Below are 22,630 nucleotides of genomic sequence, written 5' to 3'. Positions count from 1 at the left end.
TAAATGCACAAACTCCCCACTTCCCAACAATTGAATAATTGTATGGTTAGTACTAACACAGACACGGTAGAGTAAGGAATCCCTGGCAGGGTGATTTTATTCTCTAGCCCTTTCATTTAGTTCAAAGAAAGAAATACAAGCTTAAACAACCCACCTATCCCAAAACATTATATTTAAAGTGTAATTTTCTTATATAATAGGAACAAAAGAAAAGCCCATTCAAACTATTTTGTGAAATAACATCTTTATTATTGTTTGTCAAAAACTGGAAGTAATTGCTGCAAGACATGTGTCCCCATAAATCCACCAGTGCCTCTTGTGGTGTTATTGTGTAAAAATGTCAGTAGGGGACTGTGTGTGTGTGTGTGTGTGTATATTGAGGGTCCTTATACATGGACATATGTGAGTGGCCATGCACAATTTGATCCATGTTCAGCATTTGAGTACAGTTTTATCTGTTTTCAACATTTACATTTGCTCCCATCAGTACAGTTCCCATTTAGAAAATGAGTTATGCAGCAGGTGTTGCTGCATATAAATATCAAAATATGTTGTGGTGCCCACTGCAAACTCGCCAAATCTGTGCACATAGAATAAGAATCAAAGCAGAGCACTCACCAGGAACAAGTTCATGACTTTATTTATAGCTACTTTAGGACAAAGCCCAGTGCATTTTGACTCCATAGACAATAACAGGGGTCTTCTTTAGGCGCACAAGCAGTAATGAAAACAATTAGGAGAGTCCATTACAGAAACATACAAGAACTGAAGAGACTCCAATGAACTGGATCGTCTTCCAAAAATATTGTCACAAATGGATGTCACCGTCTCATGGCCACTATAGGTAGTTAAACCAATCATATATACACAAATATAATGAAAAAGCTAAAGGTAGGGAGAATTAATTGACCCTCAAATATATCAATAATAAATCTGCCCCCAATTATGAATCTTGTTTGGATTAATCTTGAACCAAATCCTGGATATAGTGCATATCTAATACAGCTGTTTTGATAAATGATTCTGGAGCAGCTCACACTCTCTCCCATCAGTTTATGAACATTTTTATAACAAAAATTGCCATGTGTATTGTTCTGCTCCTTTCATTTGTACAATGTGTGGCCATAATACAACTCTATTGTGTGACATTGTAAGCGAGGTTGTTCAGTGTGGATTCTTGCACCTAAGTATTTTTTATAAATACCAAATAAAACAAGATTTTTTTTTTTTGAGTCGTGATGATGGAAAAGTTGTGTTTTCAAATAGTCTTATAAGTTTCATTGACAAAAATAAAATGCGGTGTGACTCAAAGTTATTTCTGATGCAGAGATTTTAGATGGTTAATGTTTGTACATTTTCAGAAACATTGGAAAAGTGCATGAACAGAAAAGCATCATAGATCTTTTTTTATTGAATAATTACTGCACATAAAACAAGCCTGTGCCGACGGTATAAAAACAAATGGGTGATAAAAAGGAAATTATTTAGAAAACCCACTCAATATTACAGGCAATCTGAGAATTCTGTCAGATGGTGTCAATAGAAAAATGAATGAGGACCTTTTTTCACTTCTTGAGCTCAGTTGCCTTCATAAGATTGGAGAAAAATGATTGGGATTGTACCTAAGTAGATAGGAGTCCTCCTGGCAGAGCCGGTAGACCGCTGATGTAGATGCACTATTGTTATGGTTCACATGCAACATCCCATCGTGTACATTATCTACATTAGATTTAAAGTTTAGAAGGCCATCCATTATTGAAGGTTCCACGTTAGCAATTTGTTGGTTATATAAGGCCTGGCAGCTATGCAGAGGTGATTTTTCCCAACATAGGTTTTCTAGTGGTTGTGCATGTGGATTTTTGGCAAAGAAAACTTTGCTCCACATTTGCTGATCTTCACTGTAAAAATCAAATTCCATAGTTGAATTAATAATCTCCCCACCGATGCATTGATTGCTGTCATTCTGTGTGTCTCTGCTCAAATGTTTGCTCCATACTGGGTCACAATTTTCCAAGGGACTGGAACCTTTCCCAAAATTATAATTGTTAAGGCAATTGTTCAGGGTGTTCTCCGTTTCCGAGTGATCCATGTCCGTGTCATTGAAATCATACAGCAGAGCTTGAGAGTCCTGGTCAACGACTGTGCTAGGGAGGTTTTCCTGATCAGGTTTTTTACCTGTGAGGGTCTGAGACAGAAATACAATTGAGAAACAGAGAACAATCATAACCCCACCATCAAAATAACTACTCACACAAAGGAGTCTATTTATCATGCCGTGTAAAAAGTGGAGTGAGACATCACTGGTGATGTTGCTCATATCAACAAATCGGATCTTTGCTTTTGTTTTCTAACTATTGAAATCTAATTTCTGATTGGTTGCTCTGGGCAGCATCACTGGTAGTGCTTCACTCCACTTTTTACATGGCATGATAAATAGGGCTCAAAATGTACTGTGAACCTTAGACGTAACAATTATGATCTTTCTTGGAAAAGATCTTTCCAAGAAAGATCGTTTGTTTCAGCTGAATCGTCAGATATACAGGTAGAAACAATAGAATTCTACCTGTATCTGACGATTCAGCACTAACAATGGCTGATGTTCAATTGCCTTCAAAGGCACCCGATCAAAATTTTCCATCCAGTCTGATTGACGAGCCGACTGATATCCAAGTCTTTTGCCAATATCGGTCGGCTCTTTTCCCACCATACATACACTGAATATTGTATGAAAATTAGTTTTGTACGATATTATCTGTGAGTCTATGGCCACCTTTAGAGTCACACTGCGAGAAATTTAAAAGTAACCATGCACATTCCTTAACTTAACGTAAGACAGGTAGGTCACTGAGTTTTCATTGTTAGGTACCTTTACATATGATATAAATACTAATTTTTTTAAAAAAATAGAAAGAAATAACACTTTTCCTGTGATTAAAAATCTTTAAAATATGAGTGTGCAACAAATATACAGGGACAGATTCATCAAATATCAGGATGTTGATATTCTGGCCATTTGTAGTAGGAGGGGTGTGGTTGGGCTGCCTTATGATGCAACCGAAAAGGGGGGGAGATGAAAGTGAAATGTAGGTCAAATATATCAGATATGTTGGGAAAGTTGGATGAGGCCTAGGGAAAATCACATCAAGTTGTGTTATGTAGTTATAGCCAGTCAGCAATTGCTTAAATACATGTTTATGACTTATGTCCAGTGATCCCCAACCAGTGACTCGTGAGCAACATGTTGCCTACAAACCCCTTGGATGTTGCTCCCAGTGGCCTCAAAGCAGGTGTTTATTTTTGAATTCCTGACTTGGAGGCAAGTTTTGGTTGCATAAAAAACAGATGTACTGCCAATAAAGACTCCTGTAGGCTGCCAGTCCATGTAGGGCCTACCAAATAGCCGATCACAGGCTTTTTCTGGCACCCCCAGGAACTTTTTCATGTTTGTGTTGCTCCCCAACACTTTCTACATTTGAATGTGGTTCACAGATATAAAACTTTGGGGTCCTCCAACTAGCGCCTTTTCTGGTAACAGCAGCCCCAATCCCAACCCCTTCTTCCACTCTGTGGTTAAAACTTTAGCAACAGAGCGGGTCAAATGTGGCCACATCAAAAATGCAGAGAGCGATATTGCCGCCACCTATAAATATCCGCTTGCTGCTGCCTGAGGCAAGGTTCTTAGTCAAAGCTCAGGAAGTATCATTATGGCTGGTAAATAATATGCATGTTTGTGGGTTTGTTGTTATTTAAAAATATTTCTAATAAATCAACTGTGGCCTTTCCACCCAAAGCATTTGGCGTCAATGTGAATTATTGGGCAAGGGGTAAGCGATGGAAACAGAACTCACTCTGCACTATGTTAATTGACCAAGTGTGAAACTACTATGATCAGAGCTACCTACCTACTACTGCTATGTATAGTAAACACTTTTATATCATATTCCTTTGCAGCGTGATGCTGACTTGGGTGTTTTATTCAATCTAGAGAATGATATCAGGACAACTCACATTCTTGATAAATAAGATTGAATAAGGATAACGGTAATATGGATAGTCACAATTATACATTACTTCATTACAACATTTCTATAAACAGGTTGAGACAACTGGAATTATTTTAAGCAAAATTAAAGGTTACTATAGATGCATCAGTAAATGGAACATAGTACAAATGTATCAAAGTGGTATAGGACTGTACAGAGTAGCTTGGCCTTTACAAATATGTATTCACTACTATGAGATTTTAACCATAGTCCCGGGGAAGGATTATTTGGTAGGAGGGAAAATAGAAAATGTATTAATACTTAAAAGAGACATATTGGGCCAGATTCAGTTCACTGACACACTCCCTACAGCACGTACCTCCTCTCCCTGGCTGCCCCTGATTCCTAGCTCCTGAAGGTGAGAGGACGCCCGCTGCAGGTAACATACGGGAGTTACATAGTTACATAGTTACATAGTTAAATCGGGTTGGAAAAAGACAAAGTCCATCAAGTCCAACCCCTCCAAATGAAAACCCAACATCCATACACACACCCCTCCCTACTTTCACATAAATTATATATACCCATATCTATACTAACTATAGAATTTAGTATCACAATAGCCTTTCATATTATGTCTGTCCAAAAAATCATCCAAGCCATTAACTGAATCAGCCATCACAACATCACCCGGCAGTGCATTCCACAACCTCACTGTCCTGACTGTGAAGAACCACCTACGTTGCTTCAAATGAAAGTTCTTTTCTTCTAGTCTAAAGGGGTGGCCTCTGGTACGGTGATCCACTTTATGGGTAAAAAGGTCCCCTGCTATTTGTCTATAATGTCCTCTAATGTACTTGTAAAGTGTAATCATGTCCCCTCGCAAGCGCCTTTTTTCCAGAGAAAACAACCCCAACCTTCACAGTCTCCCCTCATAATTGAAGTCTTCCTTCCCTCTAACCAATTTAGTTGCACGTCTCTGCACTCTCTCCAGCTCATTTATATCCCTCTTAAGGACTGGAGTCCAAAACTGCACTGCATACTCCAGATGAGGCCTTACCAGGGACCTATAAAGAGGCATAATTATGTTTTCATCCCTTGAGTTAATGCCCTTTTTTATACAAGACAGAACTTTATTTGCTTTAGTAGCCACAGACTGACACTGCCCAGTATTAGACAACGTGTTATCTACAAAAAAACCCTAGATCCTTCTCATTTAAGGAAACTCCCAACACACTGCCATTTAGTGTATAACTTGCATTTATATTATTTTTGCCAAAGTGCATAACCTTGCATTTATCAACATTGAACCTCATTTCCCAGTTTGCTGCCCAGTTTTCCAATTTAGACAAATCACTCTGCAAAGTGGCAGCATCCTGCATGGAACCTATAGTTCTGCACAATTTAGTATCTGCAAACAGTACTTTCAATGCCCACCTCCAGGTCATTAATAAACAAGTTGAAAAGCAAGGGACCTAGTACAGAGCCCTGCGGTACTCCACTAACAACACTGGTCCAATTAGAAAATGTTCCATTTACCACCACTCTTTGTAGTCTATCTTTTAGCCACTTTGTGCTCCTGCCTCCGACACACGAGAGCGTGTGCGTAAAAGTACGTGCGCACGGGAGGGGGGCAGGTGATGTGTGCGCCCTGCCTTGGGCGCTCCAGCAGTTTGGCCCAGCCCTGTCAAATAGTTTTCATTATTGGGGTTTTTCATTTATCCTATATGTCTCCTTTAAGTTCCAGTGAAATGGAAACCCTGAAGTAAAAAATAACTTTTCCCCCACACATCATAGAAACAGTAACATGCATGAGTATATGAGAAAGCTGTGTTAAGAAATATATATTTGTAAGGTCACAAAGCAAATAGAAACTCCCCTTAGTGCTCCTGGGTCTACTGATTACTACATAATAGCAAGGCTATGGGCACATAAGCTGTGTATTTTTGCACAATAGTGAAGCTGAAGCTGAGGTCAACCTGGAGACACCTCCTTTCATGTATTTGGGTTGACCTCAGCTTCAGCTCCACTGTATGTGAGCACACACAGGCTGATCAGATTCAAATCAATGGAGAAGGGGCACTGAGCAGATCTGCTTCTCTCGGCCTGCAAAAATACAACAGCCTGCGAGTGACCTATATATTTTTAGGTGTTTCTGTATTCCAAGAAGTGTGTTTGTTCACTCTTCATATCTTATCTAGCTCAAAAGTTGTGTCATTGAAGAAAGGATGAACTCCCACCCCCCATCACCGAACCTTTATGATAAGTTCTGGAACATACAGTACTGAGTGCATGCCTACTTCTTTCATACCGTAAAGAAATAAGTGTGTTCTTTATGGAAACATCTGTTATGTCACTAGACATGCTTCAGAACCTGTGTAGCTGCATTCCAAGGTAGACTGGAAGAGTTCTAAAGTCAAAATTCAGCCCTTACACTTTTAGTTACATTTTCATGCAGCATATACATTTGTGACTCTACATATGGACATAGTATGCACTTTAGTATTTCTTTGCCTATGGAGTGTATTCAATTATCTCTGGACTTCTGCTGTAAAAAAATTTAACTGGAAAAAACACAGGTCCGATAGCTTAAACTTGCTGGCTGAGATGGAAACACAAACATGAAAGCATGCTACATTCCATAGATAAGATTCTTTGCTCTCTCACATTCTTTGAAGATACACTAGGAAGGTAGGTTAACTTACTTTGGGCTGCTCCTTAATGGTACATTATAATCTGACATTGCAAAAATGTGTTTTAAAACAGTAAAATAGTAACACCAAAAAAAGTGTATAAAAGTAATTAAAATACAGGTATAGGATCCGTTATCCTGAAACCCGTTATCCAGGAAGCTCTGAATTACAGAAAGGCCATCTCCCATAGACTCCATTTTATCCAAATAATCCAAATTTTTAAAAATGATTTCCTTTTTCTCTGTAATAATAAAACAGTACCTTGTACTCAATCCAAACTAAGATATAATTAATCCTTATTCGAAGCAAAACCAGCCTATTAGGTATATGTAATGTTTACATGATTTTCTAGCAGACTTAAAGGAGCAGTACCATTAAAAAAAAAATGTAAAAAAAATTTGTTAGTATACATCAAAAGAAAAACACCAAGTCAAATTAAACTTTAAAATCGGAAAAGTCTTTATTAGGAAATAACTTACCGAATCTCTGATTGCGCTCCTCTTCAGAAAAGGCGACACAACAACGATCCATCGTGCTGCGCTCGATTTCTCCTAAGGAAGGCAGGGAGGAGAAATCGAGTGCCGCACAATGGATTGCCCGATCGCTTTCTGAAGAGGAACTCAAGCGGAGTTTCAGTAAGTTATTTCTTAATAAAGACTTTGTAATTTTAAAGTTTAATTTGTCTTGGTGGGTTTTTTTTCGATGTATACTAAAGAATTTTTTTTTTACATTTTTTCGATGTTACTGGTCCTTTAAGTTATGTAAAAGATCCATTAAACCATTCAAGGCTCAGGTTACATAGGAAATAACAGATACAGACTGTAGAATACCATTGTATTCTATTACAAAGCTTATATGCTGTGTATCCTGTGCCTTTTCTCCTTTTCAGCTTCAATGGCTGCCCCCATGGCTACACAGCAGCTTGTTTATATATACTATAGTAGTATTTCTGAAGCAAAAACACCAGTGCAGGGTAACAGTACATTAGGCTTTTATTTTTTATACAAGGTGTAAATAAAGCTTTTTTGTACTACTTTACAAATATTTAGAGACTCCTGGACTTCACTTAATTTTATCATATTTTTGGGGTGTCGGAATAGTGCCAGCTCTATTTTTCAGGTTTTGTAACAGTACATTATAATTTAATTACTTTAGAACACTTTTCTTTTTTGGCATTACTCTTCCTTTAAATCTTGGTGGTTCCAGCAGTAAAATAAAATGAAAAGGAGACTAATGTATTAAGGGGTTATAGCAACAAAATGTTTTGTAGTCATGTTGCTAGGACTAGGTCCAATCAGAAAAAATATACAGTATCAGGGCCGCCATCAGGGGGGACAGAGTTTGTGTCCCTGTTGCGCTGCTCAGGAATTGGATAGCTGAGGTTTGAACTTCCCCTCCAGCTCATCCAATCACCATGCAGCTTTACCGGGACTTGAAATTCTGTGACCAATAAGGGAAGAAAATGCTGTCACTGGAAGAAGATGCAGCCACCTGTGCTCCCCTCCTCCCTTCTGTAGTTGGCAGCTCACTTACAGCAGGTGGGCTCTGCTAATAAAGTAAGTGTAACATGGCAGGGCCCCCCTAAAGGTAACCCTTTTTGGTCTCTGTTGTGTGTTGGGCCCTGGGCACCAACTTTTTTTTTTTTTTTAAACTTCTGGGGGGGAAAGATTTTTTACATGGACGTTTAAGGGGAGCTCTGGCCACCAATTTTCTTATAACGTGTGTGGGGGGGGGGCTGGCCACCAATTTTATTTTTTACCATGTGGGGTCCTAGTCACCAATATTTTTTAATGAGGGGCCCTGACCAACAATATTTTTTTATTAAAATGTGGGAACCTAGCCACCAATGTTTTGTTTTTTTGTTTTTTTGACTGTGTGGGGGATGGACCTATGGGGTGGGGAGGGCGGACCTGTAGGTGGGGCCTGTGGGGGCCCAAGAAGTTTTGTCGTATGGGGCCCTGCGATTTCTGATGGCGGCCCTGTACAGTATACAGGAAGCCCACTAAAGGCTGCTTTATTAATGAACATACAATAAGATCAGAACGGAGAATTTGTGCACGTGGTCCTAAAAATGAAAAACTATTGTTACTACCCACAAAAAACATGACTGTGCTGAAATGTTGCGGATCCTGTTCATACTATGTAACTAAGGGCAGATCACTTTACAGCACAGTGTGATGTATGAGCTTCACTGGAACATAGGCAAGAGGACTATTGGTGTTGAGGAAAGAGTACACTGTCAGGAATGCTGTTAAGTGAATTTACATTGCCCTAGGGATAAGATCACAAATAAGATATATTCTACATTCTATTCTAACTGCTGTCACCGGTGGGAGATGATGCGCTGGTTTACCAAGTTTCTGGTAACAGTACTTTGTTTATGTGAGTCATTCTACATTATAATAATTCATAAATGGGTTATCTTTACTATTTATATATCTGTATATATATATATATATATATATATATTACTGCCACTGCTTCACTGCTTATGATACTAATTCTAGGGGTGAAAGTTATGAAATAAGAATGTATTTCAGGTACTTATGTCCAATGGGGTTGTAAATCAATAATGAGAATTTGGTGCAAGGTTTGAATATACTAAAAGTGAAAGGAGCTGTATTGCAGTGGGTGGGCAGGGAAGAATATAAAGGCCTTATAAGCACCAAATGAACAGCTGCAGCAATACTTTAGTACCTTGGATTTTAGGGAAAAGTTTTCTCACCACCAAGTTATTGCACTGGAATTTTTTTAAGGGAAGTGAATGCACAGCTTTTTTTTCTGTAAAAGTTATGTTATGGTTCTCATTTGAATTATACATCTTGCTTGCTTTATGAAGCATTAATATTGTAAAGTTTAAAGCCAACTGCGAGGGATTAACCTACAACTTGTGTGCACTGTCAGGAAAGAGATTCACAGTCTGTCTGTTCCTATCTCTCACACTTATTCACTTCACTCTGTACTGTTGCCCTTAGGGTGGTTATTTATTAAAAGTCAAATTGTGTTTTCTTGAAAAATTCTAGTTTTTCATGGGTAGTTTCATTAAAAAACTAAATATATAAAAATGTATTATGTCCTGAAGCTGCTAAAAGTCTGAATTCGAAAATACTCCAGAAAAAAACTGTCAAATTCATTTAGGAGTCAATGGCAGTGGTCCCTATAACCATTTGAAGATTTTTTTTTTTGCTTTCATGATTTTTGGGTGTTTTACTCTGGTTTGCGCTCTAGGTATTCAAGGTTTTTTTAGCCTATAAACTTTTTATAAATTCAAGGTATTCAGTTTTCTCCAATTGCATTCAATCTATTTTTTTACATACAGATTTTTTCATAAATAAGCATTCAAGTTTATTTAAATTGTGAGTTTATTCGAGGTAGAAAAACATGAAAAACCTCAAACCTCACAAACTTGACCTTTAAAGGAATTGTTCAGTGTAAAAATAAAAACGAGATAAATCGATAGGCTGTACAAAATAAAAAATGTTTGTAATATAGTTAGTTGGCTAAAAATGTAATGTATAAAGGCTGGAGTGACTGATTGTGTAACATAATAGCCAGAACACTACTTCCTGCTTTTCAGCTCTCTTGGGTTCCACTCATTGGTAACCAGGCAGTAACCAATCAGAGACTTGAGGGGGGCCACATGGGTCATAAGTGTTGCTTTTGAATCTGAGCTGAATGCTGAGGATCAATTGCAAAGTCACTGAACAATTATTTCCCATGTGAAAGTCGCTGACTAACCCAGAGTTAGAGAGCTGAAAAGCAGGAAGTTCTGTTCTGTTATGTTAGACATCCAGTCACTCCGGCCTTTATACATTACATTTTTGGCTAACTAACTATATTAGAAATATTTCTTTATTTTGCACAGCCTATCTATTTACCCTGTTTATAATTTTACACTGAACTGTTCCTTTAATAAATAACCCCATAGGTGAAGAATACAGCTATGCTGTCATGCTGGCTTTCCTGCCACCTCCTTGCATTTAGATTTCTAAAAGAAAAATGTATTATTCCCCTCCTCCAGTCTTGTTCTTTTTTCTGAAAGATTGAGAGCACTATGTTTTAGTCAGTTGTTTCCAGATTTAGATTTCAGTGAAATAAGAACATGGTGTTCTTTGTTGTTACAGTTGTTAGTATTTTTAAGCTGTACCTTGATAAGATCTTATTTTTTTTAAATGTGCCATTTTTTACATGTTTTCCAAAGGCATTGGCTGCCTCCAGCAACTACTCATATCAAATGTAAAGTGTATAATCTTTAAAAAAATGGGGACATCCCATAGTTTATCTGTATTCAATATAAAATCTGTATTCAATCTAAACTTCATGAAATTAAAAAACAAAACAGTATCAGGCTGTTTTTTTCTTAGTGACTCTTTATGGAATAAATGCCTGATAATAATGTGATGTAGCATCACTTTGAGATACCATAGAGTGTTCCATGCTTAATGCAGTAAGAATACAGACAAAAGTGCAAAAGCAGCAGTAACCACCAAAAAATGCAGTTATGTCACTAAACACTGCCCATCCATTAATAGTTTATAAAATGGTCAGAAAATTAAAATTAAATTGTCATGCATGCAAATCATATTGGCATCTTATAGTGTCACTGTTTGGATCCTCTAAGAAAATCGAGTTAGTCATGCACTTTTCCAATAAAAAATAAAAGTAGAAAGCAGACAATGTTTTCCTATAGGTAAATACACACACAGGTACTTGTACTCATGGTAAGTATTTTTCTCATCCATTTATCCATGAAATGATAAAAAGGCATTTCTAGCTTCTAATACACATTTTTCTGGTATGATAGACTCTTATAAATGTAATATGAGCCACGAGTTTGTGCTCATTGACTAACCCTGGAAAATATGCACGTGGACAGTAATTAATAGCAACCAATCAGTCTTTAGCTTCATGCAAATGAGGAAAAATATTGAAAACATTTGGTTGGTTACTGCACAAGAATATGAAGCAAATGTGAATCTATCTAAAGGTCCCCATAGACGCAAAGATTTCTCTTGCCGAACGACCGATTTTAGAGAAATCCGACCAATCCTTCGCAATTATCGTGTGGTTAGTGGGATTCGAACGATCAAACATCTCACGATTTTTCGGCCAACATCTGTCAGGAAATTGATCGCCCAGTTTAAAAAATCTTTATCGGTCCCAGTGCAATCTATCTATGTTTGCAGAGCCAAGCAGGCAGCTCCCCTTTGTTTTCCTGACAAATTGGTCTTTTTAGTTGATGGTCAAGTCGTACAATCGTACGATCATTCCGAGATAATCGTGGTCTCACGATGATAATCGGATCTTTTAAAAATCTCAACATCTATGGCCAGCTTAAGGCAATTTGATGTTAAACAAGGTGGGAGAGAGGTTATAGTAGGGAGTAATTCTATTGTTTGTCAGGTGGTCCCTCACTCCAAAGGCATCAAGGCTCAATCAAACAGAGTCAGTGGCACCGTCCAAGCCACACAATATCCAAGGTATAAGCAAAGTTCACTCTGGAGAGCCAAATTGAATTCATTGTACTTTATTCAAACACAACATGTTTCGGACAGACATGTCCTTCATCAGGTGCTAATTAGCACCTGATGTTAAGTCTCAAGGTCAGAAACTTGACTGACAGGATCTGTTACTAGTTCTAGCCCCATCCAGATGGAAGACTCTGGGTGTGTCACTTATAAAATGTGGACAATGGGCTGGTAAAATTGTGCCGGTGTCTACACAGTTGTTTTCCCATGGCTATGCCCCTTTAAATTGGCTTTTGTGAGAATCAATGGTAAATAGGTACACATTTAACAGCATTGTAGTTATAAATAACCTATTAGTTCAAATCTCTATAGGCATCTTGTTTTTTGAGGGGTTGCCTTACCTCATCATTCCTGCTTCTTTTTAGTCCAAGGGTGGTCGTTACAATTGCAGTCCGCTTCTTATGCCCAACCTTTCTACTTTCTGATTCAAGTTTTGTTTCCGGCTTTGGGTGGTCGTGAACTCCCTTTGTCTTTAAAAAAACGGAAATAAAAAAATAGCTGTACGTTAATTAGCAAACATACTAAGTACTACAGGCACTTGAACAAATTCTAGATGTGCAATAAAGAACAGGTCCACCCATTAAAAATGTGTTTTTAGAAAACTGGTTTGTTACTCACCCTTAGGTAATATTTCATTGCAACTGAAAGTGATAAATGGCTATGAAGTACCATATGAGGGGCACTTCACTTATGACCCTGCAGCAAAGCAGGAACACTTAGGGGCAAAAATAGTGGTCATTCTAAAAGAAAACATCTGCTCTTTGCACTCTCTGGGCAGCCACTACACAGCCCTGTACTTATTGCCTGCAGTGTCGGACTGGTCCACGGGGATACCAGGAAAACTCCCGGTGGGCCCAGTCGTCACGGGGCCCTTGTGCTGCTAAAGATTTGGCATATTTCATGGCCATTTCCTATTTCTTTGAGAACAAAGATGCTAAATAGATGGAATAATAAAATTATAGTATGTAAAGAATAGAGACTAGGAGAATAGAGGTGAGGAAGAATAATAAAAGTACTGGTTCTTTGGTGGGCCCCTGGTCTAAGTTTTTTAGGTGGGCCCCTTGTGTCCCAGTCCAACACTGATTGCCTGCAAATGCCCACACTTGGGTCATTGGTTTGCCTTGTTTAGCTGCTCCACTTTACAACTAAATTGTTTGCCAGGGGGGCACAACACACTCCAACAATTATACAGCTCTTCCACATAGGCATTTATACTGTGATACTGTGTGGTGGCTTATCTTTGTTTTCCACCTCTTTCCCTTATATGAAATGCTGAAAACAGAATAAACACTGCATGTAGCTAGGGTCTGTTTTTTACCCTGCAGTCCAGTCACAGGTATGTCGGTGTGAATGTGGGCCCTTGCTTAAACAATGAATAAATAACACATATCTGTAATTGGCATTACATTTAACTAAAATTTAAATACAATTTCAACCAAACATTGATCTGAATAAGAGACTGGACAATAAATAGAGGCCTGAATAGAAAGATGAGTAATAAAAAGTAGCAATAACAATACATGTGCAGCCTTACAGAGCATTTGTTTTTTTAGATGGAATTTGAAAGCTGGAAAGAGTCAGAAGAAGAAGGCAAATAATTAAAATACTATAGAAAATAAACAATGAAGCGCAATTGAAAAGTTGCTTATAATTTGCCATTCTATAAAATACTAAAATTTTACCTAAATCTGAACCATCCCTTTAAAGAAAGAGGGCATCATTTAGCACATTGCTCTAACCAATAGTATAGACAATTTTAGCTGCATTGATCTCAGCACAGCCCTACAGATTGGATTTTTCATTATATTCCTTGTTAAAAGTTTTTGTCGGTAATATGTAATGTTGCTCCATATTTCAGTGTTTTGCAGCATTAAATTTAATGTCAGGATGTATTTCACTATATTTTAAATGTACACATGCCCACATTTTCTGTGTAAATTGGGACAACTGGCCAAGACAAAAGTTCAACTGAGGAAAGGCATTTTTGGAAATGTTATACAAGTAACAAAGCTTGCACCAGATCTGGCAATATTTAGTAAGCCATAGCTATTAATCAGTAGTGTTCTCAAACAGGTGTTCAGAAATTGCCATCTTCTAGGATGGGGCAGAATATACAAAGGTTGCATTACGTGAAATCAAAGAAAGTTTTTGGTGTTAAAATGTTGCAGAAGACATGCTGCTATTTAGGGAGATTAGTCGGCCACGACAAATCAATTCTTTTTTAGGCGACTAATCTCCCCGAAGGATGGCACTCGGATCACATCGGCTTTCTGAAGTCACCCAAAGTTTCCTCGTGAGGCAACTTCGTGTGACTTCGGAAAATAAAGCGTTCCGAGTGCCATCACACCGGCGATTTACATTCTAGCCAGCCAGAAGGCAGTTCATGGAGATTAGTCGCCCGAAGAAGAATCAATTTGTCGCTGGGCGACTAATCTCCCGAAATAGCAATGTGTGTCTCTGCCCTAAAAGTACATAGAATCCACCAAAGTCTTACTCCTTTTCATGAATATCTCACTCTTTTTGCTGAGTGCCTCATTAAAGAATTAGGCAAAATTTTATATATTTTTTTTTTTTTTTTTTACATAGTTTACATTTATATTACATATATAAATATAAAAGATACATAGAGCAAAAGATAAGATATATAAAAGATAATATAAATGTAAACTATGTGTTTAGAACTCACAGTGTATATTCAATTCACAACAGGCTTACATTCCAGTTCCCAAGCTCCAACCTACCTGAAAATATATGTATGGCCCTTCATGCCTCCAGAAATTGGTAACTGGAAATCCACCATGACCCCGGCAAGAAATTAGTTTCAAAGGCCCACTGCAATTTGGGCAATATTTACCTAGAAGAGATCAAAGGTCAGTGTATATACACCCGTAGTCACTTAGGAATTTATGTAATGCAGGTGCTATTTGACCTACTTTGTCTATTTTCCAGAGCTTTTCAAAGTTCAGCTGTCTAACTAGAGTCTGATTTTGACAGGGGTATGTTAAACATCAGTTTATTAGACAATTTAATCTTCCATTTGCCCACAGTCAGCAAATATGACTTGGAGCACAATCCAGATCTGGAGTCTTGATTTCCATTGCAGCATTAATGTACAAAACAGGAGAGGGACTTTTAAGATGATCTTTTTTGTTATTCTGAAACAGTGATTCACAACCAGTGGCTCCCAATGGCCTCAAAGCAGGTGCTTATTTTTCAATTCCTGGATTGTAGGCAAGTTTTGGTTGCGCAAAAAACAGGTGTACTGGCAAATATAAGCTGCCAGTCTACATAGGAGCTACCAATAGCCAATTACAGCCCATAATTGGCACCCCAGGAACTTTTTGCATGTTTGTGTTGCTGTTCAACTTGTTTTACATTTGAATGTGGCAGACAAGAAAAAAAAAATTGGGAACCCTGTTCTAAACTATCTGTTTTTATACTGTATAAAAGCACCTGTGTAGCATCTGTTGAGTATCTATAATTATAAAACTTTTATCTAATCAACAAATGAGGTAAGGGGCACATAATAATCAGATGATGAATTTTGACAAATTGACAAATCACTGTCTTCAACATACTTTTCTCTTAAACTACTGCTCCCAGCTTTCTAACCAGCAAACAAAATAAGTAAATACAATGAACCATGCGTTTGGTCCCCATCTGCTTTAACGATACAGCTATTGTTGATTAGTAGACACTTGGAAGTAACAGGAAATAGTTTGAATAGTACTTAATTGACAGAGAGGGACCCAGGTGAGTAGTAAGCTGATAATCTGGCCCCATAAAGAGGAAAGACCTACGAAGTTGGTAGTACTGGTTCCTGATGGCAAACCTGGTTTTCAGAGGCACTAGTGCATTAGTGGACGCAGGATCAAGTTTTCCATACAGATGAGAAAGACAGGATTGCAAGTCCATTAGTTGATTTAAGTGATAGTTTCTCAAACTCCCTATGGGGAGTCAAAGCAGTGGATAATAGTGTCCAGCTAGACTGTGATTATTTTTTGAGTGAAGGCCAATTTTCTGTTTTTAAGAAGCAGGGTGATTATTAGAAAACCCCTATAAAACATAGGCCTCTTTTTTTGAACTGATAACTTGCCAGACTTGTCAATTAAGGAGGCAATTGCAATGTAGCTGTTTTATTAAGAGTGTAGTGGATAGGAGGAGTTATCCCCTGTTATTCTATGACTCCCTTATCAAAGTATCTGGTCCTCTGCCTTTAAGGTAAGACTTTTTAAATGTATATACCCAATACTGGAAAAGTGTTACCAGTTGAGGAAAAGCAGTTCTTTAGACTTATGATGTAGTGACTCAAATCCTCTAGAAGAAAGTCTTCCCCATAACAGTAGAGCAACTGATGGGGCTTAACTGGATAAGGTCTCTTATGTGAGTATAGTATATTATATTGTTTTGTAATATCTGATGTAGTATTACTGGGATTGCAACATTTTGGTCCCACTTGGGGGCCATTATCAAGGATGTTTGATGAACAAAACCATTTCAACTTTATTAATTATGAGGTGCTGGTTCTTCATCACATGTAATACTAATACTTGACTACACTGATATGATACATTAGAGGTGGCAGATACATTAGATAGCTTCAAGAAGGGATTGGATAGCTTTTCAGCAAGTGAGAAAATACAGGGTTACTGAAATTCTTAGAACATTTGATCCAGGGACTCATCTGATTGCCATCTTGGAGCCCATTCTGATGCAAATGGGAGAGACTTCCTTGGGATTTTTAGCAGTTAGGCAGGTTTTATATAGACATACAATTTTGAAGTTGATGGACTGTTACCTGAGCAAGTTTGCAGTCAGTGTAGAGACTTTATGAGAGTTTATATATTTGATAATTATAATGAGTCTTTAACACAATATTTTTTTCAGGTACAGATCTTAGATCCATGTTATGATTGAAATGTTGGTCCTTTTTGTGGAGATTCCACTTTTTTGACTGAACTTTATGACTCGACCTCTTTAATTACAGTATTGGTGATCTGGGGCACTATTTATTTAATTACAGCAAAGAATAACATGTCTATATTATGTTGTACATTTAGCAAACAAATACTTACTTTGCTGCTTTTGCCGTGCCTTGTCACATATAGCAGGCCTCAGATATACCTTTCTTCCTTCTGGGGCAGTACAGTCATTGCTACACACAAGAACACCAAGGCATGACTTCTTCAGAATACGTGAGTTGTGATTATTGGTGTTCCGCATTGCCCAACCACTTAAATGTCTCTGTGCATTTCTATTGGATGAGCTGTAAATGTGCTTTACATACGAATCAGGCCACTCCTGGAACCAGTCAGTTTGTTCTGGATCCTAAAACAAGAAGGCCAGATAGTTAAGAGTGCTAGACTTCTAAAAAATGTCTTAAATACAGAAGGAGGTATATACTCAAGTTGTTAATCTTACCAAAAGTGCTAATATTTTGACTTGCAAACACTGGCAAAATGTTCAACAAAGGCTCCCCAAAAGGTAAAACATTAACATTTTTAGATTGTTTTAATAAGCAATACATTATGATGAAGCCTTTGGAGGGCGCCCCTAGGCCCGCTGTCATTCATCTCCCCTGTCCCCTCCATTTTATTCGCTTAAATTTTCATCATCAGAGCAATGGGAACTGGCACACGGGAAATTTAAAAAATGATTGTATCTCCTGCGCATCTCCAGTGTTTCTGAACCAATGTGGATGTGGTTGGGCAGCATGCCGCCCCCTAAAATCCTGCCACCCTAGGCCCGGGCCTTGGTGGCCTCTCCACAAATCTGGGCCTGGCCTTTGGGGTGGTTCCATTCCTAAGGGTTCCCATCAGTGCTTGAGATACTCAGTTTCAAGACAACTTGTGAAACAGTTCATGTTCCTCGAGGTTTGGGAACCCTAAAACTAGGTTGTTCTGATGCCTTTTAAATTCTAGCTATGCCATTGACTCATGGCTACCAATCAGCAATCAGATCAGAGCAGCTAGGATGATTCAAGCAAAGGTTTTCTCTGGGTTATTTCAATGGAACAGTATGTCAGTATAAAAGGACCCCTAGTGCATAAGGAAATTGCTGTTCATTAAAAGTGTTTTCAACCAAGTTTTTAAAGGTGGTACATACAACCAATTCCATGGGAAATAATTAGCAAAAAAAACCTCTGGTGGAAAAATACAAATGTTTTGCACTGGGGTTTTGGGTTTAATTGTATTTATGTGTTAATTATTTCCGACCACACTCCATAAACATACAGGCAGGTTAATTGGCTTCAGATAAAATTGGCCCTAATGTGTGTGAACGTGATAGGGACCTTAATAAGCACCACTGGGGCAGGGGCTGATGTGAATGAGCTCTGTACAGCTCTGTGGAATTTGTTAGCGCTATATAAACAACTAATATTAAAATTGAAAGGTTTTGATCACAACACGTTTAGGCTAACCATAAAACTAGTCCCCCCTGATAAATATAGGAAGTAACATGATTGTAAAAAATTTTGAGCGGGGCCCTATTAATCTTCCATTTCAGTATTTTGAATGCTTGATATTTATTGTATGGTAAATGTTGCCAATTTATAAATACATGTTATTATTATACTAATAATAATAGCAGTACTAATACTTAGCATGGACAATATGTATATAGGTAATACAAGCCTATGCCACAGGAAGTATTCAGCTGAACCCACAGCTGTTTTTTAAGGTCATAAATTACATTTCCTTCCTGTCAAATATACTAATACTTCCGTGACCAGGGTAAATATATTATAAACGAATACTTCTTGTTTTGTGTGGGATAAAACCAAGTTCAAGAAGTGCAGCAAAACCAGATGGGGAATTGCTTTATTAAGATACTAAAGTGTCACTTAAGAATCTTGACAGAATCTTCTCATACAATATTTATGTAACGTGTTTCCTTGTAAAAGCCTTAAAACACACCAGTCACTTTCTTTTCAAGTCTTTGGCACAGAATAGAATTTAGAACTAGGGTAATTTCTTTTTTTATGATACAGATAAATCATACAAGTTGTACATCCGTTATTAGGCACTGCATTGGCACCTTTTATGGGAAGCAGCTGATAAGTTTGGAGATTTAAAGGAGACATATAGAATAAATGAAAAAACACTCATTTTGTAGGCAATTATAAGTAATATATGGTGTTTTACATGGTGCTAAAAATTAACATTGTCTTTAAAATAGCCCCTTTATTGGAGCTCCCTATAGATGTTCTTTGGTCCCTGTCTGTGTTTCAAATGAGGGGTGGGCATGTCCTAATGGTCCCTGCCAGAAGCACAGTAGGAGGGGGACAGCCAATCACAGCCCTGCAATCACACAAGCACAGACAGGCTTCAGTTCCCTATCAGGTTCTGCTAGCTGCTGATTGGTTCCTGTCCTACAGTGCAGTGAGCTGAGAGCCGCCGGCTCCCCTGCACAGTCTGGGAATTCAGGGAGCAAGAAGTGGAAGTAAAGGGAGGGATTTTTTAGGGGTTTTGCATAAATATTCAATAAATCAGCCAGAAACACTACTTTTTTAAGCACAATTGTTCTATATCTAAATGAGTATAATGCACTGGTACATTCTTATTTTTTACACAATATGTCTCCTTTAAACCATGCACTTTTTTAACTTTGCACCTTGCCATAAGAAAATACAGTCAGGAATTACACACACACACAAAAAGAAGTGCTTTTGCATGATAAGTGCCATTTAAATGAGACAAAACACCAGATATTAAAGTGTAATACATAATTTGGCTTTATATAAATGGAAACATTTTTGTGCCTGTGTTGTTTATTAAAAATGTGTGTCTGTATATCTTTTTAGTATTATTCAGCACATTGATATCTGGGCAGGGGTTATAATTGCTGCCTTGAAGTTCTCGTATGTTCTCTTCATGTCCACGTGGGTCTCCTCCTGTTACTCTAGTTTCTACACTACAAAAATGCAGCTAGTTCAACTGGCTTCTAAACTGACCCTATGGTATATGAATATTTTAGGTACCTCAGATTGTAAACTCCACTAGGACAGGGCAGTGTTGAATCAAATCATGGATATCACGGATATCTGTGATGTTAATACATCCAAGATGCTACTTTATTCTAAGGTGCTAATACCCAGATTTTATTCATTTTGATTCACTCATCTATGCTGTTATTATAATCTTTATAATCTTAGCATCTACAGCAGTCTACGTTGATGTTTCATAAACACTCTCCTTAACTCCCGCATTCATTTAAAGTTATAGGGAACTTAGATTGTAAGCTGCACTGCAGAAGAATCTTATGGGAGCGGTAAGGAATCCCTGTAAAGCACTATGTAACATATTGTAACTATGTATAATATAGTATAAAACTCATAAAAAGAACAGAACATTTGCTATCAATGAGATGAAACAAAACACACAAATGTGAAAAGAAGACTTGTTTTTAGCCCAAAATAGAGGTATTTTTCTTTAATTAGTGAGTCGTTTGAAAGCGAGCATTCCACCCTCCTACTGCACAAACATCTAGCCAACATTTTTCTGTATTTTTCTTCTGAGAAATCCCTGAAGTTGGGAGACTTTGGAGTGAAACAGATAAAAGCTTCAACATCTTTTTATTTGCAGCCTACTATACCTGTGGAAGCTTCATGTCATTTATGTCCCAGTTAATGCCTTTGCTTTCTGAGCTTGTCGGTTCTGGTTCCATAGCAGAATTAAAATAATGGCTTAGCATTCCGTGATAACGTGAGTGTTTCTGGGCTAGAAGAACTTGCCAACAACTAGCTCTGACCACCTCCAAGCAGTTGTGACAAGGAAGTTTCTTTCTGAAACTTAAGTGACACAAACAAGGAGGTTTAAAGGCAAAAATCCTTCTTGTTTTGCCAGAAAAACTTGTTTGATCAATTGTTTTTAAAATGTGCAGATAAAACCTGAAGAAAAGGACAACACCGAAGCAAGTGTCAGAGAGATATAAGAATTGTTCAACAACAAGGACATTAATCATTGAGTCTTCAGGGTTGATATAATAAGTGGGATGCACAGACAGATAACCAATCAAAAGCACACATTTATTTAAAGGAAAAGCTGAACAATTTTTAAAGATCACGATAGAATTTCTAAAACAACATTTACAGGCATAATCCTATGTTTCTTTCCCAGTAGGTTCATTTTCCTAAGCATCTGTGCTTCTAGGTGCATTGGATTTGGTTCACTCAAGGGCTATATGATACTGAGGAAACAGAAAGCACTAGCTTCTATCAATACAGTCACAGCAAAATAAATTTTTGTTTTTTTTTGTATTGAAGGGAAATGAGTTTTGTTAGTAAGACTATTTATAGATTTTTCTTTGCAGAGGAAAATAACATGATTTTCTATATCAGCTTTTTCCACGTTTCTTTTTTTGTAGCATTGCTGCCATGAAGTGCTGTGCTGGGATCTTTAGTTCGCTTCTAACCAGGGAACCTTCGCCATGGTGTTATGTATATTATCTCCATCTCTTGGTAGATTTGCCTTACATGATCCATTTTCCACCCACACTTAAAAGCATACAGGTAGGCTATGAAACATCAGGATGGGCTGCTGTTATACAATCAAGTCATTCATTTGTTAGAAGTGTCCCAGACACCAGTAACCTTATCCTAGTGTATAATCTAGCAGTAGGGAGATAGGGCTGATTTACTAACATATTCTAACATAGGTGTTGTCGTACTGGCAAACTCAGCCATAGCAACCAATCCAATTTATCAGCTGTCAGTTTCTGGGTCTGTTTATTAATGTAGATGCTCAGTTGCACCATTGCATGTGGTTATACCAATCAATGAATCATATCTTTGATTTTATTTTCAATAATGTAGTAAACGGACCAAAACAAATGGCTGATTTGTAGCTTTTGGCAGCTGCACTTCAGCAATTTAGTAGCTGGCTTAGAAGATCAGCCTTTATTATAGGAAAGGAAATTTAAAAATTTTAACCCCAGGGATATGTATTGCCTTGCCTGCACTGCTATTACGAGCCTAGAGGCAATTAAAAATAGTTCTCCTGAGGTGTTTAGCTACCATGGGTAATTTATTTCAAAGGTAATGAATTGCTTGTGCTACTACTGTATTCTCTGACCAAAAGGTGTTGCATGGGCCCTTGAGCAGCTAAAATATTGGAAACATTGCAGATAAGAAAAGGTTTCTACTTAGTAGGTTTCCTACTCAGTACAATGTCAGCTTTCATTTTCTGTACCAGTTTACTAATTTAGATGCTCAGTTGCACTATTGCATTTGCTCAACTATATCAATCAACCAACCAACCCACCAGATCTTTGCTTTTATTTTCAAGCATGTAACAGAGTGATCAAAACAAATTGCTTATTATTTGCTATTGGCAACTGCACCTGCGCAATTGAGCACCTGTAAGTAAACAATCCCTAATATGTTATGATAATATTACTGTTCCCATACTGTTACTGTTTTTATGGC

The 22,630-nt window shown here is 37.7% G+C and overlaps 1 protein-coding gene across 1 annotated transcript; it reads right to left on the bottom strand.

Annotated features, from left to right (window-relative positions):
• Positions 1–227: 227 nt before the first annotated feature.
• Positions 228–20,980, bottom strand: gcm1.L (glial cells missing transcription factor 1 L homeolog). Its single transcript, XM_018263459.2, has 5 exons — positions 20,800–20,980; positions 17,280–17,532; positions 14,946–15,058; positions 12,546–12,674; positions 228–2,185 (listed from the first exon to the last, which is right to left on the bottom strand). Exons 1-5 carry the CDS (start codon positions 20,896–20,898, stop codon positions 1,589–1,591), a joined length of 1,191 nt encoding a protein of 396 aa, XP_018118948.1. The 5' UTR covers positions 20,899–20,980; the 3' UTR covers positions 228–1,588.
• Positions 20,981–22,630: the final 1,650 nt, after the last annotated feature.

The sequence above is a fragment of the Xenopus laevis genome, chromosome 5L, assembly GCF_017654675.1.
Source record: "Xenopus laevis strain J_2021 chromosome 5L, Xenopus_laevis_v10.1, whole genome shotgun sequence".
Lineage (NCBI taxonomy): Eukaryota > Metazoa > Chordata > Amphibia > Anura > Pipidae > Xenopus > Xenopus laevis.
Note: the sequence above shows the minus strand (reverse complement) of the source record. Positions and strands in the feature narration are given on the sequence as shown.

Coding starts and splice junctions, on each gene's coding strand:
- gcm1.L (XM_018263459.2), bottom strand. CDS start 20,898: ATGCTAAGCCATTATTTTAATTCTGCTATGGAACCAGAACCGACAAGC. Junction 17,533..20,799: donor ATGACATGAAGCTTCCACAG/GTATAGTAGGCT, acceptor TTCTTGTTTTAG/GATCCAGAACAAACTGACTG. Junction 15,059..17,279: donor GGCACGGCAAAAGCAGCAAA/GTAAGTATTTGT, acceptor GATCTCTTCTAG/GTAAATATTGCCCAAATTGC.